The following is a 17,780-nucleotide window of genomic DNA, read 5'->3' as shown; positions in this document are numbered from 1 at the left end:
ATACAGTGTTTCTCATGTGAGCTAGGGTTTGAACCTGCCATTTTTCAACAATCCAGAGAGCACGTCACTGAATGTGCACATGAGTGTCATTCAGACATGTTCACGTCTTTTTCCTGGATTTTGTGTAAAGAAATTCACTTGGGGGCAGTGTCGCAAAATATGAAATGACTAAAACAATAGTAAAGAAGGATATTCTTTGTTAAATTAGCTCATTTCTCCCCATCCTGTGCTCCTCCTAGCATTATGCAAAGGAGTTCATGCAGATGTAGGTTTGAGTTTTCATTAAAATGACGAACATGTCGGGCAGCTGCAGGCGGGTGTGTCTCTAATATGATATGTTTACCATCCTCTTAACACACCTAAATTCAGCGAGGACAGACAAATTCAAGGCTCACTTCTCACAGAGGAGTTAAAAACCTGATCAAATCACTGCCTTACAGTCCGATGAAAAAGGGCCAAATGACACCACCTGCCAATCCTCTGCCCGCCTGCTCTACAAGCTTCCTGAACAAGAAATGGATGTGTGCTGCAGTCGGTTTTGAAATTCCCTTCTATCCTGCTTTTGTGCGTCACTGATACAATTTTACACACACAGCTATAAATAGGTCATGTGCAATTTATGATCTGTTTGTAGACATATGTACAAGGCATATGGTGCATCGCTTTCAGTGTGTGTGCATGTGTGTGTGTGTGTGTGTGTGTGTGGTGGGGGTGGAGGGTTAATAAAGAATGAGATGGAGAGAGTGGTGCGGCCTCTGTTCCCATGGATTTCTACATGACTGCTTAAAATGAGAATCCCAATCAATTTGTGTGATTACTACTCACAATCCTCAGTCTCCTTTAATGGTGAATCATGTTATTTGATTTTTTTTTTTCCAGATTCAACAGGTTCTCTACGTGCAACAAAATATTTCAATACTGCGGTAAAGACAATGTTCAATGATTGCATGTGTGTGCCAAATAACAGATTCTTCTATCTAAACTATGAGGAAAACACCGAGGACAAAAACCTTTTTCATTATTAGTATTATTATTATTATTATTATGTGGGTTGCCGCTTCACTTCTCTGGTTCCCACACAACTTTCATTTTCAAATTACATAACTTTACAGCCCGAGATGTCTCAACAGGATTAAAGGTTTTGGTGTGTTTAAGTGTGATGTACGCGTGACAGGGACAGGGTAACAAAATGCTGCAGTGCATGAGGATACCTGCACTGGATTATAACTTTTATGCATTTTTTTTTTAACTTTCCCAAACCTGGAGAATCTTCCTTCAGTCATACTCGGATTTTGCTGAGGATTCTGAATTTATCCAAAGAGCTCCGACCTGCTGCTCTTTTTAGATCTGAGGTGTCTTGTCTTTTGAAATGTGTCTGTGTTTTTATGTTTCTACAACAGGACAAAAACACCATGATCGGTATCTCACTCCGACATACGCTGTAATGTATATTTTGGAAGTGACAATTAAACTTGATTCTGATGCGGTCTGATCATCTGCGGTTTTATAATCAGTTTCCCTGCTTGGTGTGACACCGATATCCTGAAGAATTACAGTTCGTCGCTGAATTTGACCCTTTTCTCCTTCACTGACAATCTTGTTTCCAATCTCGCGCACGTGTAAATGACACTGGAAAAAGACGACAGGCTCTTTCCGTTTTCTAGCTTTGGCGCTCTCAGGGAAATAAGATTTTCTCTCCATCTCTCTCTCTCTCTCCTTCTTTCTTTGCCTCAAGGCCATCCATTCACTTCCTACCATTTCCTTAATTCTACATTCTTTCCAACTACTCAAAGAGGCTGATTGGGGGAAGATGATGGAGACACTTCCCCACGCTTGCTGTTTTACAGGCAAGCTCGTTCCCTGATTCATTTTCCCTGCATTTCCTCTGTATTCATGTGGCAGTCGTGCTCTAGCGCAACGAAAAAATTGCCGCCACTGCTGGAAAGCACGTGAAATTAAAGTAACAGTGTAATCTAGACAAATTTTCCACTAACAACACATAGCAGCACGGCACTGATGTTTGCAATTCAGGGTTTTTCCTACGGCTAAGTATCTGAGGAACAATGATTTTTTTTTTTTTAAAGCACTGCAGCCTGGACGAGAAACATAACTGGGATCAAAACAAAAGGATGTGCAAACCAGAACTAATATTACCCTGAAGCACCAGCACTGCATAAGACTGGAGAAGTAGTGCTTGTTTTCAAAATTGGATTTGCAGGGTTCCCACTCTCTAAAAATTTCCTGACTTTTCCGTGACTAAAATGTTGAATTTCCATGACCTTTATCAACGTAACGTGACATCTCTTTAATCCGAGTGTAAATTTTAAACACACTTTGGATTCAGAGATCTTATCTGAGTTTATTATTCTGTGGGAGAAAGTGTACATGAACATGAACCCAATAGAAAATGACTACTGTATTTGTTAAATAACTACTTCTCACTTTTTAAATTGAGGCTCACAAAATTTCATGATATCCCATGACTTGTCCCCGAAGAATTAAATAACCCCTCTGACATTCCCTGTCTGGAATATTTCCACTGCTTTCCATGGCTTTCCAGAAGTTCCAGGACCTGCAGGAGCCCTGGAGGAGAGAATCTGATCAGCTGAAGCAGGTTTGCCAGTATCTGGCTTGTGTTTAGTGTGATATCCCCACCCTGGTGACCGCATATAGCCCCTCCGAGTCGGGGCGGCTGAAGTGTCACATGTGCTACCATCAATCAAAAGCTGTGCAGGGGCTCTGGAGCGCCCCCGGACACCCACGAGCCGCACGGATCGCGCAAACGAACTGAGAAGTGTGAGGGGAGAACACGCAGGATTACCCAGGCAGGCAGGAAGTCTATAAGTAGATCCGCAGAGGAATAATCACTATGAACTGAGCTTCCTCCGTACACAGCTTGTGGCGGCGCCTAAGGGCCGTCGGTTCACTGAATTTAAAAAAAAAAAAAAGAGGAAAAAATTAAAAAAGAAGAAATGGAAGAATCCACTTGCTTTAACAGTGATATATGACATCACACTGAGGTTTTTCCAGCAGCTACAATGGAGTCTGAAGTCAGGAAATGTTTCAGCGATCTAAAACACTGACGGTAAAAGTCGGTTCTTAGCGTTCCTCACAATCAAACAGCGAGATCTTCTTTCTAGAGTCGCCATTTTGCATCTGTGTTGAACAACCATACAGGGAGAAATCCAACGTAGAAGAGAACAGAAAGGATCGGCAGATAGACCAGAATGTAATGCTGCAGCATCAAGATGTGTGTTTTCAGTAAAGTGGTGCTACTCAAACTCTCACTCACTGGCTGCTAGTCATCATCCTCCCTCTCTCCACTGTCACATAAAACCCAAATGCATGAAAAAAGCCCAGGCCTGTTCTGTGCATGTTGTCAAAAGGCATTCTGGGAGTATAGGTAATCAGTGACTGAGGTAGATGTAAATGAGCCAGACTGTGGGAAAGGGGGTTAACCAAAAAGGTAAATTCCAAAACCTCATCACATAATTACTCAAGAAACATGTCACATATTACGCTCTACACAAAGCAGCAACATCCTCATCGCGGTGCAGTGCACATGCAGCAATATTTTTTGACTTGATCACATCTGCATTTCCTGCGCTTGACCAGCGCCTGAAGAGAGCAAGCGGCTGTGCAGGAGGCTGGCGGCAAACTCTACACTTGTGTTTACCCGCTGTCTGGATGGCTGGGTCGCAGAACGTTAGCTGAAAGTTCACATTATTCCCATGTGGTGACACTTTGCAGGTGTGAGGCCGCTGAAAAGCGAAACATGAGGACCAAGACAAAAACCAACAACAAAACAAGCGCTGGTGTGTCAGTGAGGGGGCCAACTTAAATATCAAGTCTAAATCTGCTTGTGTCCTCACTGAATGTTTCACACAAAGCCTATTTCCACATACAGAACTGCACTGAGATGGTTAGGGTGACAAATCTGTAGTCATTATTTTGGCCAGGAAGGAATATCTCTCTGAACAAATGGGTTTGTTTTGGACACTGCTGGTGTATCCATCCTTTGCCACCACAACCCACTTCAACTGACCCACTTATGTCAACTTAAATTTGGGGGAAGAGGTTGAGCAACAAATGATGACTTGGTATTACTTGGTTAAAGTCATCATTTAGACATCATAAAACTATTAGCATGAAGGAAATGTGGGTCCTGAATATTTCCCCTATGTGTCTGCTTGAGATGTGCCTTCAAAAAAAAAAAAAAAAAAAAAAATTCTTTACTTTCCATTATCATTAAATCTGGCCTTGCCAAAGCTGATGGTGCCTGAAACCCTGTGGTGAAACAACTCAATTTCCAGACACGCCCATCAGTTAGAAACCATCTCCAAACAGATGCATTAACATTATCCCTGGTGTGCTGCATGACTGCTCACCGTTGGGAGCCCCAAGTGGTTTCACTTTAGTTGATCAACACGTGTGGCAACACTGAACCGGCTCACCCAACGAGCACAACTTGACTTGGTGTCAGATTGTTACCTACCAACCTAAAAATAGCACTCTATTCCCGCCACGCCCTGAACACATTGTTTTGTCTGTTACAGCTACCTAAATAAGCAGGTGTCATGCGGAAGAATGTATTTTCAGTCGCTGATGTCTGCCATAAATCAGATAAAGGAGAAATACTAAAAACAAATAATATGAAATGCTTAAATAAACAGTAAAGGCGCATGCCAGTTTAAGCAACATAATGTAAAAAAGTGGCTTTTTTAAAATTACAGTACAGTTGTCCATGTCAGAGGTTCACCTGTTTAACAATAAATGCAAAAGTATTGTAAAGAATTCTTCAATAGTGACCTCCTGCTTAACCTGTAGACATGAATGAAAATTTTCAACCAATAAAATGTCACATCCCTTCCCTCAAATAAAACTGCCTTTCTCTCCCTAACTGATCACCTATTGCCTCTTCCTGTTACGCTCTGCCACAATATCCTGTTTCAACAGTAAATACAACAAATTAAGAGAAAAAAAAAAGACATTCTCAAAATGCCTTTTCGCTGTGACTTTAAATGCCTCATCTCTGCTAGAACACAGAGAAAACAGGCGTGCTTTTTTCTGTATAGTGTCACCAAAGTGATATAAAAACAGCCCAACTAATTTCTTTAACAGCAACAACTTAGCAAACAACTTGCCTGGCAAAGCGGTGAAAAGGACAGAAAAACATTATTTACTGGCATCTGTGTGGTGGTTAGTTAAAGGTGCAGTGCACAAAATTGCCGAGGGTTGGCTTAAGTGAGCATCATTTAGACTCAGCTGAGAGAAAACAGGAAAATATGTGCTTATGTCATGTTTTTTTTTTTTTTTTCTTGTATCGTTTGAGCCAAAGTAGTCCTCACTTCAATCAACCTAAATCTAGTCCTAAATCACATAACAAGGTTATGGATCTGTTTTAATGATATCCCTGATCACCACATGGGAGAAAAAAAAAGAAAAGGTCTGACAGCAACGTCCCCTGCTAAAAAAAAAAAAAAAAAAAAATTAACTGCAGTAGTAACCTGGCATTAGGAGGGAAGCATACTAATAAGATATTAATAAGAGGTATTTCTGTGCTTATGTTCTCACAACAGGAGTCACTGCATTGTTTTTCCTGCATTTCTTTAAAAGCTGGTCCCCCAGCGGAGCAGCATTAGCCACCCCCAGACTTTAACCTACATCGATCCTATTGGCGTAGCGCGGGTCAACAGTATAGGATTTCTTGAACATTTCTGGGACGTTTCCTTGAACTAACCGAGTATAGCGTTTCTGTCGAGTCTGATTTATTTATAAAGCACTTTTTTTTAAAAGAAGCAAGTTAGATCAGAATTTGCTTTGATGAGCCAGGAAGCAATTCAAGGAGCAACAGAGGACTGCAAAGTGATGAGAAAACATTAATTTTTTTTCTACAGAGATGGGGAGATAGAAAACAGCGAGGAAACAAAAAGGATCTGCCATGGGTTTAAGATATATACCCACAAACAAATCTGGTGTGGGACAGACCCATTCAGGAGCAATAATGGACCCCTAAGCTTGTTTTTTTTTTTCCACAGCACAAATTCTTTCGATCAGCAGTTTAAGAAAAAGGTGTTTTTTTTTGTTTTTTTAACTTTTTCATGATCTGGATCCCGAAGATGACTGCCAATAAGCTGTGGACCCCCCATATGAAGTGATTTTGCCTTATACAGACGCTTATATCAACACATATTTTTGTTTGTGATATTTTGTTGTTAGCTGTTGTTATAAAATCTTATACTTGAACACAAACAAATTGTGGTGGGATAAGAAAATCTTAAAACAATCCCTTGTACAGTTTCTGCATTTTAACAATTTCTAGTGAATTACATTTAAGTGAAATTAAACTACTCGTCATTTTGCTAAGGACCCCATGGACACCCGTAAAGGACCCCTGGAGGTCCAAGGACCCCATTTTGAAAACCCACTAGTTAAAGTCCTGCTCTGGTCAGCACACTGCATCATGCCCTGAGGTCACATGCCAATGCATGGGTTCAAATCTCAGCTTGTGTCGCGCCGCTGCACCTGAAATCTACAGCTCTATTTTCAGCCCTGGCCTTCACGGTCCAAGGAGGAGGAAAATGTCAAGCTTATGATCAATAAGGCCGATACTGACACTTATGAAAAGGGAAAAAGAATAAAAAATAAAAACAAAAACAGGTCATGGTTATTTGGTTACAAGAACAGCTGGTCCTCTCTCCGTCTTTTTTGGCTCATATTTCCTCAACTAGCACTTCTCCATTATACATAATCAGTGTGGGAAATCAGCTTGAGCCGTGGCTGGAATGATTTCTACTCTAAAAGCCACTTTGCCAGGTAAATGTCTTTTTCTTTTTTTTTTTTTTTTTAGTGGTGACTTTTTAACTTCTCGGCCACTGTGGACAATCAACAAAACAAAGCTTCTCCTGGTTTGAACACATTTACCCTGCTCGGAGGTCAAAGAAATATGTGATGTATCTACTTTTTGTTACTTAGTGTGCTTTAATACTGGCTGCTTGTGATGTGGGAACTGAAACTAATGCTGCATTTATTTCACACCAGTCTGGACAGCACTGTTAGCCAAATGCTGGGGATGCAACACGTAACATACAAATGAACCAACAACTGAACTTGAGTTTCACATCAACAGCTGACATCCCCTATCTCACAAAATGATTTTTAGCACGACCAGGAAACAATTTATGCAACTAATGCCTTCTGCAGTAGTCCTGCTCAGAAAACCGCAACATATCAGAGCATGTAATCACTTGCCTTTAGGAAATAGTGATCAATAAACACCAGCTAAGACCTGTGATAGGTGTAAGTGCCACAAGGATTTAGGTAGATCCCATCAAATCAGAACAGTATGTGCCGCAGCTGTAGTTAAGCTACAACTTCCCGGTCTCACTGATGCGCTCGTTAATTCATTCAATCTGTGTAAAAATGCCAGCCGAATGACGAAAATCTGAGCGTTAATGTAATGCAAAATAATCCTCTGTGTGTCTGCATGTGGGGCCATTCCCAGGAAGGGATATATTTGGCAGCCATCAAAGCGTTTTCCTTCAGTGTGAAAAAGAAGAGGGGAAAAACTGCTTCAAATTTTGGTGCAACATAGTCATCCGACCAACAGATGGCGTACATTAATAACAACAGAAGTGCTAATTGGCTAAAAAGAGGAAAGAGCAGCAGACGTCTCATTGTTGGGCAGAGGAGACCTCCCACTACGCAGCTTATTTAACTAAAAACAAACTCTTCCCAACTTTATCAGTGGATTTAAACTTCCTAAGTGACTTTCTCAAAGGCAACAAACAACATTGTTCTCTAATCTCAGGGGAATAAATGATAATAGGTTGAATCCAAAAGCAATCAGGATATCTGCAGCTCCCGTAAGTCTCACTGTGTGCTCTGAAATACAGACATTAAATTGAGAATTCAGTTGTAGTGGTCGAGTGTAGTGTAGTGTACATAATGAGAAATCCACCTAGTCGTGTAGACCCGTGCTGACAGGACATATTCATGTGTTTGTTTCAGTGGCAAAAACTTTTCATTTTCCATTTGAATTGCCATTATATACATGTCGACAAATCTTACAATTAACTTGTTGGTACTTGCAGGCAGACTTCAATGTGTATTTGGCTGATGCCATCAATATGCAAATCAGCATATGTTGTCATCTGGCTCCAAAAACACAGTCGAAACATTTTTAGAGATTAACAATCTGATGTTTTCATAGGTTTTACACGCTGGAATGCTCCTTGTTCACAGGGAAAACACAAAGTTGTGCTAAAGTTGCATTTAGATGAAAACGCCTGGAACCTCCAAACAGGCCAATCAGAACAGAGGCGACAGAGTCAAACAATCTTACATTTCAGACGTGTCCCCTAGCGTTCCTGGTCATTTTCAGAAAAAAAAAAAAAAAAAAAAAAGACTAGAAATGTCCCCCAAAGTGTTTGTAACTATTTAGGCTGGAGAGGGACACTTGAGAATAACTTGCCAGAAATATTTATTTGTTCTGTAGTCAACCAAATAATGTCTTGGTTGACTGAAATTCGACCTACTCCTCAACTAATCGACTGGACGATTGGTGGAAAAAAATCTCCGCCGACCTGGCAGACTAAATGAATTATAGCTAAACATAAATATAAAACACAAAAAGCAAGAAGTAGTGTATCAGATCATATTTAACCTAATTACTTTATACCGATAGGATGACTTGCAGCGATACTCGCTCTTGTGGCGTGGGATAAAACACAACTCATCCTCCTCAAACATGTCTCACCCACTGAGCCTCGGCTGGCGGGTCAGCAGTTACATCATAATCTCAATCTGGGTCTGAATCTTCTAACTCAGTGTTGTTTTCATCTGAAAAGTAACCGCTGACCTCGGCTTCGATGTCCCTCCCCTCGCTCAGGTCGTCGGCCACTGTCATCGTCTGAGACTCAACTTTAGAAACTTTTTGTTTGTGGTCCATACAGAGGCCATCTAAGCCACGCTTCTCGAAAACGATTACATCACAAGCTCACGTCACATACAGATATAAAGGGAGAGGCACATAAACATACATCCCTCCCGCCGGATTAATCCCATTATTAGTTAGGGGAGCTACGCTGCAAGGGAACACGCTTCTGCTTATGACGGAAACACCAATGATTGTCCGACATGAGCGTATCGACCAACCAATCAATCAACCGACCGGGAGACTACTGCCCTAATATTCATAAATCACTTTAAGATTATCCCAATTTAAACTAACATAAGAGGTGAGTTCTGTAGAATCAAGGAAATCAATGCAAATTGCAGGACAACAGGCTAAAAGGTTACTGCCCCTTTAAAGAGTGATAAACCATGTATGTATGTATGTGTATATGTATATTGGTGTATGTGGATGTGGTGCCTACCAAATGAGAGTTCTCTTTTGCCTCTTGTACTTGCTGCACCTGTGGTTCAGCTACAACTTTCGTGTCCTGGTCAGAAGTCATGAGCCGTCTGCTTCTTGGCTCCTCAGGGAGAAGTCTCTGTGTCACCAAGTAAGCTACAGGAGGGGAGAGGGGACAAACAAGATCAGATCAGGGCATGGACAAAGACGTGTAACTGCAGCCTATACAAACATTTTCCTGTAGCACGCATTGACAGAAATAAACCTTTCAGCTCCAATACTGCCTGCCAACAATAAAAATTACAAATGAAAATAAGTAATGGATATTTTTCATAGAGATGTCAGCTATTTTTTTTAATACCGTCATGCATACAAATTGAGTGTTTCAATGTGGGAAACAATAGAAATAAAAAGACAATAGATTTTGAGTTTTAACCTACAACTTGCTCCCTCTCTTACACCCTGGATCAAGTTAATGTCACTATTAAATGCTACAGAATTCAAATTACAAGGTTATTTCAACAGAAAAAGATTAAACAGAGAATATGAAGCGAAGCATTCACACATTATTGTCTCACAAAGTTGGCAGACAGCGTGGAGGAGGGCGACTATAACCAAGTCATCCACAGACAACTTTTACTGGTATTTGGCCAGTGGGAATTTCAATCCGCGGTAGAAGAGATGAATAAAATTTGATTTAACTGGCTACGTTTAAGTTTTATGTCAGATTTAACTGCAGTGCAGCAACTCTGGATGAAATAAAGATCTATTATGTTCAAATGAGCGAGTCTGTGAGCGAGTCTCTGTGTCAGCAAGGAAACTACAGGAGCACAGAAGGGACATTCAAGTGAAATGAACAGCATCTAACGGCAGTCTCTGTTGGAACATCCATGTAAATGAGATTAAACACATTAATTTAATGTCCCCGGTGAGAATAACCGAGCAACCAATGTCAATAAATTTCTCTGCATTTATATTATTCAAACAAAGTGATTGTGGCAGGTCTTGGGGTTTGAGGTGATATCTGGAGGCAGGACTGGTCCACATTGAAATGAGAATTGTCAACTATTGCAAATAAATAAAAACACCTGGATAATAATGGGGTTGTTTGAAATCCAAATTTTACACGTTGTCCAATCAATTATAAATGACGCACGACAACATCAGGTGGCAGGACAGGTTCTCCGTCTCACAAATGTGAGTTTCACTCTCCATTTAGTTCAGTTTTGAGCAAACATCATCCTCTTCAGGTGCACAATTTTCTGCTGCGATTGAGATAAATAACCTGGCCACAGTCTTTATTGCCTTAAATTGCTTGAAATAAACGGTTTTGCAGGGACCATCTATGTCTTTTTTTCCGCTGCTGACTCAGAAGAGAATTATTCTGAATGCAACCTGTTCATTGATTTTGATGCTTTGGCTGATGCTCACATTACAGATGTACAATATTACATTTTACATAGGAGTGAAAAAAAACTGAACATTTCCTTGTGACAAAGTCACGAAATTGGGTTTATCCAACTGATTTTCGGTTGAATTTGAACGTCTCTGAAACTATGAAGCTAAAGCTAAGTTGTGGGCTCTCCCTGCAAATCTGATCTCACTGCTGGTGGTTCTGCCCATTCCAATATGTGGGATGCTATAAATCCCAAAACCTCCAGTTACCCATACTTATCTGAGATTTAACTATGCAACATCTGAAAATAAAGCCTTAAACTTACTTTTTAATTGTCTGTGGCATTTTAAGGGCATTAGATGAATGGATTCAAGACATTTTAATGCGAATTAAGGCCTTATTTTGCAGCATGTAAGACTTTTTAAGGCTCCATGGACACCATGTCTTAAAGTCTTATTTAATTTGTAAATGTTTTAGATTTTAAGCATCAAATTCATTGTAGACTGTATATTCAACAAGGATCTGACCCTCACACTGCTAAGAGGCAGAAAATAACATACAACCATTGACTTTCATTCAGTTCCACATTAGCATAGGCAGACAGGAATAATTTTCACCACGCCACTACTTTCTTTGAACAAGTAAAGCAAGAAATGTGGCTATGTTGTTGTCACGGTCCAACCTGAGTCCTCACACACAGTTCTGGGTCACTTTTTTTCATCTCCAACTACTACAGTTCAAAATCAGCAGTCTGACCGGTGGACTGCAGCTGCCACATTTGACCTAAACATCACATGAGCAGAGGGGGAAAAAATGACCAAACAGACTCCAAACAGCACTGGAAACACCTCTTTTTCTGTGCTGTTGGGAGCCATTTGTAAAGCAGTGATAATCCCCCCCAACAATCGAGTGCCTGTCTCTGACATGGGCCCTCGCTGTGTTTGCATACAAAGCAGAAAAAGAATGGCATGGCTGTAAAGCTGGTGACCTTTGATCCACATACTGATTCCCATAGACGGAGCGTGTGTGAGTGTGTCACGCCGCTGTGATGAATGGAGCCGAACGCAGATGCTTTCCATCAAACTTAGTCGAGCTATCAAAACAGCTGTAGCAAGTGACAGAAACAGCAGATTTAGGAGATGTATCCAACTGTGTGTGTGTGTGTGTGTGTGCTTTTACAGTCCTGAGAGCTCTGCACACACCACGACAGCAAACAATATGAATACTGAAGGCGAAGTGATAGGTTACATAAATATGATTATTCACATTGTCCCCTGTATAAACACTTTAAGATTGTAGGCTTGAGTCTGTCACCCAACACTTTTGTTGAGTTTGTCATTCATAAGCCAACTGAGCAAACAACCTGTTTCTGTCATGTTTGGTTAAAAAACTCAAAAGCCTAGCAGTTGCTGTGTGGGATATCTGGCAGGGCATAATCACGTATCATAACTGAAATTATGACTTGGGAGCTTTTCTGAATAGTTATGAGTCCACGGTAAACTTGACAAACATGTATTCCACTTGTCTTGTTACAAAACAAAACAAAACAAAACACAAGCTGTTTAGCATGTAACTTAGCCTTGGTATTCATATGCTACCCTGCAGGTTTATACAGGACGCCTGCCAGACAATGCAATGGAGTTTGCCCTAATCTCTCCCATAAAAAAGCCTGAGTCAGGTCACTAGAGGTGGGAGAGAAAAAAAAAGAAAATCGATTCACTTATGTATTGATTCTTTTTTAATGTTTTTAAATGGATTTTTTATAACTGAAACGATTTAAAGTAAATATATTGGTATCAATATAGGAATCCTTTGATACCAAGCATGTCAAGTTACATTATCGGGAAGGGGGAAAGGGAAAAACTGGCATTCTCAGCGGGGTCCCTTGACCTCTGACCTCAAGCTATCAGATTGAAAATGGGTTCTATGAGGACCCACAGGTCTCCCCTTTGCAGACATGCCCACCTTATGCTAATGCCATGTAGTCTGGGGCAAAACCATGCAGATTTTTTGCATGCAGTAGCCTTTAAATGTGTTATTTTTTTTCCACATATTCTAAAATATTGTATTTCTGCATACTGAGGCCTAAACTGTCTTGGAGTTGTATAAATTAGGTTTGACTGGAAAGCTGAGACTATTGTGGATTCAATAACCCCAATAGTAACCATTCTATTGTAGTGAAACAATTTTTGGTAAGTTGACATCACTGTATAAAATGACCTATTGTGATCTTTAGGATGATCACAGCCTCTTGAAACTTTACATACATAAAGGATAGAGTCCAGTTCAAGAAACAAAGATCACAATAAATCATAATATCAAATCGCTAAACTTAAGAATCTCAATGCATATCAAATCAGTGTGCAACTATTGTGATAGTACTGAATTGGGAGATAAACTTTTCATCCCAGGCCTAATATCTGGAAGGGTACAATTATGTATCATAACTTAAATCATGACTTAAAAGATTTTACAAATTGTTAGTGAATCCACAGTCAACTTGACAAACATGTATTCCCCTTGTCTTGTTACAAAAAACTGTTTAGCATGTAACTTGGCCTTGGTATTTATATGCTACCCTGCAGGTTTATACAGGACTCCTGCCAGACTTTGCCCTGATCTCTCCCATAAAAACAGAAAACCCCTGAGTCAGGTCAGGTCACAGTACATGTCCAAGTCTTCAGCAGATGCACTGTCTCAGTCAATCATAAAAGTCTAGACAAGACAACAGTGGACCACAACACACACACAGTTTGCACAACAGCACAAACAAAAGACATGATTTACACTGCTGAAACCATTCTGCTGTGCAAAAATAAACCCGAGGTTCAGCCTCAAACATGAAGAACTTAACAGTGGGCCAACGACTGCTTATTTTTAGCAAGTCGGATACCACTGGAAGAGGAGGATGGATGGCTCGCCAGCATCTTGACAGCCCGTTATTGAGGGGTTGTACCTATATAACCTTCCCCAAACTTGTCTGTTGCACTCTTCAAATACATTTGGTTATGTCAGCTTACTAGTTAATGGGTGTAACTTCTACTAAAAGACGCAATGCAGACGTGTTTAGTAGCTGACACAGCCGAGGAAGACTGCAGCTCACATGCCATGCCCATGGCAAAGGCCAGGCACAGCGACAAGTAGCCAACACTGAGCCAGAGGGACAAATCCACGCTAAGTCCAGACAAACAAACCGCAATAAAAAGCAAACTCTGACTGCCACCAAACACAGCGGCGTGCAAAACAGCTGCACCGAAGTTGACTCACGCTAGAAAAAAAAAAGTAGCAGCCAAAGTCTAGCTGGCTTGCAGCAGCATCCAATGAAAGATGGCGACCTCCGGCGTGATTTCGCGGATTCCCCCAACCCCCATCGTTTTGAATCAGGCTGGCGTTAGCGAGCAGCTAGCAAGCAAGCTAATCTGATTGTTTACAGGACGAGAGCCCCTGCGTACGGACATCCGCTGCCTGTTGGAGCAAAGTGGTGTGAATATGGTTTCGTACTCACCTGTCAACTCTCACTGCACGGCAATGCAAAGACTGTAGGGGCAGCTAATGGTGGAGCTGGACTGAGGCCTTGAACTGGCTTCCAGGCTAAATACGCAGGGTATTAGCTAGCAGGCTATATCGAGCACGCTAGCTAACAACAACCCGGTTCGCCGCCAACTAGCAAAACCTCGCCGCAAAACAGCCGTGTGAGAAATGGACCACAGCCAGCTGCCGCGCAATGGCAAAAAAAACGACGCCCAAAACTGAACTGCTGGGATAAAAAAAAATGGGCTTCCCAAAAACGAGCCGTGCAAGCTAGTTAGCAAGTAAGCTAGCTGAGTGTTAGCTAGGTGGCTAGCTAGCTAGCTTGCCGATCAACTTTGTGCAGTCGGGCTCGATAAGATGAATCTGGATTCTCCTTGGATTTCACCCGAAAGCAAATTCCCTCAACGGCCAGGAAGCTCGGCGGAGGAGGAGGAGTAAAAAATAAAACTGGACAGCGAAACTCGTGAAAATCGAGAAGTGAACGTTGTTCGTCTCAGAGCTTCCGATCGGTGTCACACTCGGTTCCGTTAAGATGAGAGACAGACAGTCAGGGGCTTCGGAATGGAGAGCTCGCCGTTTCCTTTCCCTTTCGTGTGCAGCACAAAGATCGTCTATGTTTCAGCGTCAAAATCAGCCACAGAAAAAAAACCGAACGAGCGCGTGCTGCCCGCAGAAGATCAAAACCCACTTCTTTTCTTTAGCTTTTGATAGCATGTAGGATTTATGATTTTATGATTTATATGTGCATGTTTTTCTTTTATGCTGTGCGGGCAGTGCATTTTACATTATTTTATTCTATTAAAATTATAATTGTATTATTACTTTACTTTATTTTTATTTATTATTTTATTTTAATATTTTAATATATTTTATTTATTCTACCCTATTTTGTTTTATTATTTTATTATTATTATTATTTACTTTATCTGATTTTATTTTAATTGATCTTATCGTATTTTATCGTGTTATCCTACTGTGTTTTTTTACCTTTTTATTCTGCTTTTGTTGTGTTATTTTGTGGTGTTTTATCTTGCTGTGCAGCACTTTGGAAAACCTTGTGTTTGTTAAATTGTGCTATATAAATAAAGTGGATTGGATTGGATTGGATCAAGGCTCTGATGTGTGGTGGAAAACTTAATGAACAAATATAATATCAATACACCTATGTGTGTATAGACATAGATATAGAAATATATAGGTGTTTATATAATTATGTGCGTGTATACACAATATATGTATACATGTGTATATATGTAAACGTGTGTATATATATAGATTGATAGATAGATGTATAGATATAGCTAAACATTGGATTAGCTATAGATATAGACGTATATAGATATATAGATGTCTCTCTACAGTGGATGTGTTTGAAACACTGCACTTTGTAGTGTCTATTGTCTACCAAATGGTTTGATTTTTTTTAAGGATTTGCCTCTACACCCCTAATATCTATCTATCTATCTATAGAGCCACTTAAATATACATTCACATATGTGTGTGTGTAATGCACAAAATTAACTGAAAATTTGTTTTAAAATAAAAATAAAAACTTGCAAGAAAATTACTACACAACTGCTAAATTTTTTTTTTTTTTTTTTTTTTAATATTACCAGAAAATTACAAATGCAAACTGTCATGGGTATGACGAAATGGACTGAAGTAAGATAATTAAAGAATGAGTAGGATTTTCTCGAACAAAAAACAACAACAACAAACAAAAACTTTGTATAGACTCATACAAAAATAATCGCTCTCAGTCATCACTTATGGAGTGTGTGTTATGTTGTGTTTACAAACTGTGACAGACGACTAATTCCACTCACTCTCCTTTTAAGATGTGAAAATACAATGAAAGCATGTATTTGAAGCTGTTGCATGCAGCGCTTTATGCAACACTTGTACTTTACTGGTGGATGCTGTGTGTGTTATTGTTTTATTCTGTGTATCGTCTGCTGTGCCTGTCACCGTGCTGTGGTCCACTTTGTGTCTACAGTGCTGCAGCTGCTGAGTGTTGGGAGCAGTCGTCCGGTGGATCTGCCAGCCTCTCTCTTTTAAAACTGACTGACTTTTACAAACATGCCTCCATGCTTTCTAGTCCACCCTTTTCCCATAAGACCCAAACCTTAAATTTCACAAGACCTTTCCACTTTTGGTTGTATGGTGCCTTTAACACTAAATAGGGAACCATTCTGTAATTGTTTTCAGAGTAAGAGATATTTTACTGATCCCTGAGGAGAAATTGAGTTTGCTGCAGTTGCTCAAATTCTCAAAAGAAGAATTAAATTCTAAGAAACAGAAAAAGAAATAAGTGCCTTATAAATTTGTAAAACAAATACATAAATAAATAAATGTTTTGTGTTCCTTTGCAGTCGTTTTGGGCACACTCACTGAGCATGATGTTTTGCATTCTTTTTACTGCAGCTTGAAGCAGCCAGCGGTCTGAGATTAGAAAACAACGCCCAGCATCACCTCCACACTGAAGCTCATATGTTGAACTGCTGATGTTTTATGCACTAAATGAGCAATTACCTTTTTTTTTAGTAGGCGAAGGCCATTAGATGCATGCCATGTAATTACACTGATTTGATCATACATGTGTTCAAAATGTAGGAAACAGCCCACATGTGAGGGAATGCCTAGCAAAGTGTGACACAAGTTGGGATTCATGGGTTTTGCAAAGGGACAATATTTTCGAAAGGTTAATGCAAGAGAAAGCAAAACTAATGTGCTTAATAGTTGTTAAATATTCTTTTTTTTATCCCTTGACCTATTTGTGGGTCCATGTTGCAGCACAACTGCACTCATCTCATAATGTGGACATCACCCAAAGCAGTGAAACACCATTCCTCCTGGCACACATCAATGAGCCGCACACAGTGCGTGCAGAGTGGGAGCTCTTCGTGTTAAGCCCCTCTCTGGTGCAGCAGTGAACCCGGAGCTGTCACGGCCCCCCCTCCCTCCTCCCCCGCCTCCTCCCACTCCCTCGCTCTCACAGCGGGCCGTCCTGATTGGTCGACGCTCACAGCGGGCGCACGCGGATCCACTCGTGATCGGCGGGGTGGGTGTGTCCCGGAGACAACGGCGGCCTCTGATTGGCTGATCCTCGACCACTGCGTATACCACAACAAATATGTCTGCGGCGGCAGAGTGGAGCTCCAACCCGGAAGTGAGGGGAGTGAAGGGATTCCCACTGCTGCTAGAACTGGAAAAAAAAAAAAAAAACACTTTCTACCTCACTTTATATTTTGAGGTTCAGTAAAAGGTTTATAATAGCAAGAATAATAATTTTAAAAAAAATACATAAAAGCTACATTTGTGTTGTGGGGCTGCTGCAATGCCATTAAAAAAAAAATGAATTTACAGGCTAAAAAATCAACCTTTCTTCTGAGAAATGCTGCAATAAAAGAAGAATTTGTCCTAAAACACAACACCTTTTCTGGATCTATATTTTGTGGCATGTGGTGTGCATATTTTCAATGCAATTACCTGGCCAAA

The 17,780-nt window shown here is 40.5% G+C and overlaps 1 protein-coding gene across 5 annotated transcripts in view; it reads right to left on the bottom strand.

The window, feature by feature from the left end:
• Window positions 1-15,001, bottom strand: part of larp4b (La ribonucleoprotein 4B) — a 50,895-nt gene extending 35,894 nt beyond the window's left edge. For all 5 annotated transcript variants that reach the window (XM_030074381.1, XM_030074383.1, XM_030074382.1 and 2 more), the window contains exons 1-2: window positions 14,257-15,001; window positions 9,378-9,511 (exon numbers count right to left, since the gene is read on the bottom strand). In XM_030074381.1, coding sequence (XP_029930241.1) covers window positions 9,378-9,458 — 81 coding nt within the window. In that variant the 5' untranslated portion in view covers window positions 9,459-9,511; window positions 14,257-15,001. The remainder of the gene's footprint in view (window positions 1-9,377; window positions 9,512-14,256) is intronic.
• Between the last annotated feature and the right edge of the window lie 2,779 nt (window positions 15,002-17,780).

Source organism: Myripristis murdjan, chromosome 17, assembly GCF_902150065.1.
Source record: "Myripristis murdjan chromosome 17, fMyrMur1.1, whole genome shotgun sequence".
Classification (NCBI taxonomy): Eukaryota; Metazoa; Chordata; class Actinopteri; order Holocentriformes; family Holocentridae; genus Myripristis; species Myripristis murdjan.
This window is presented reverse-complemented; position numbering and strand designations above follow the sequence as displayed.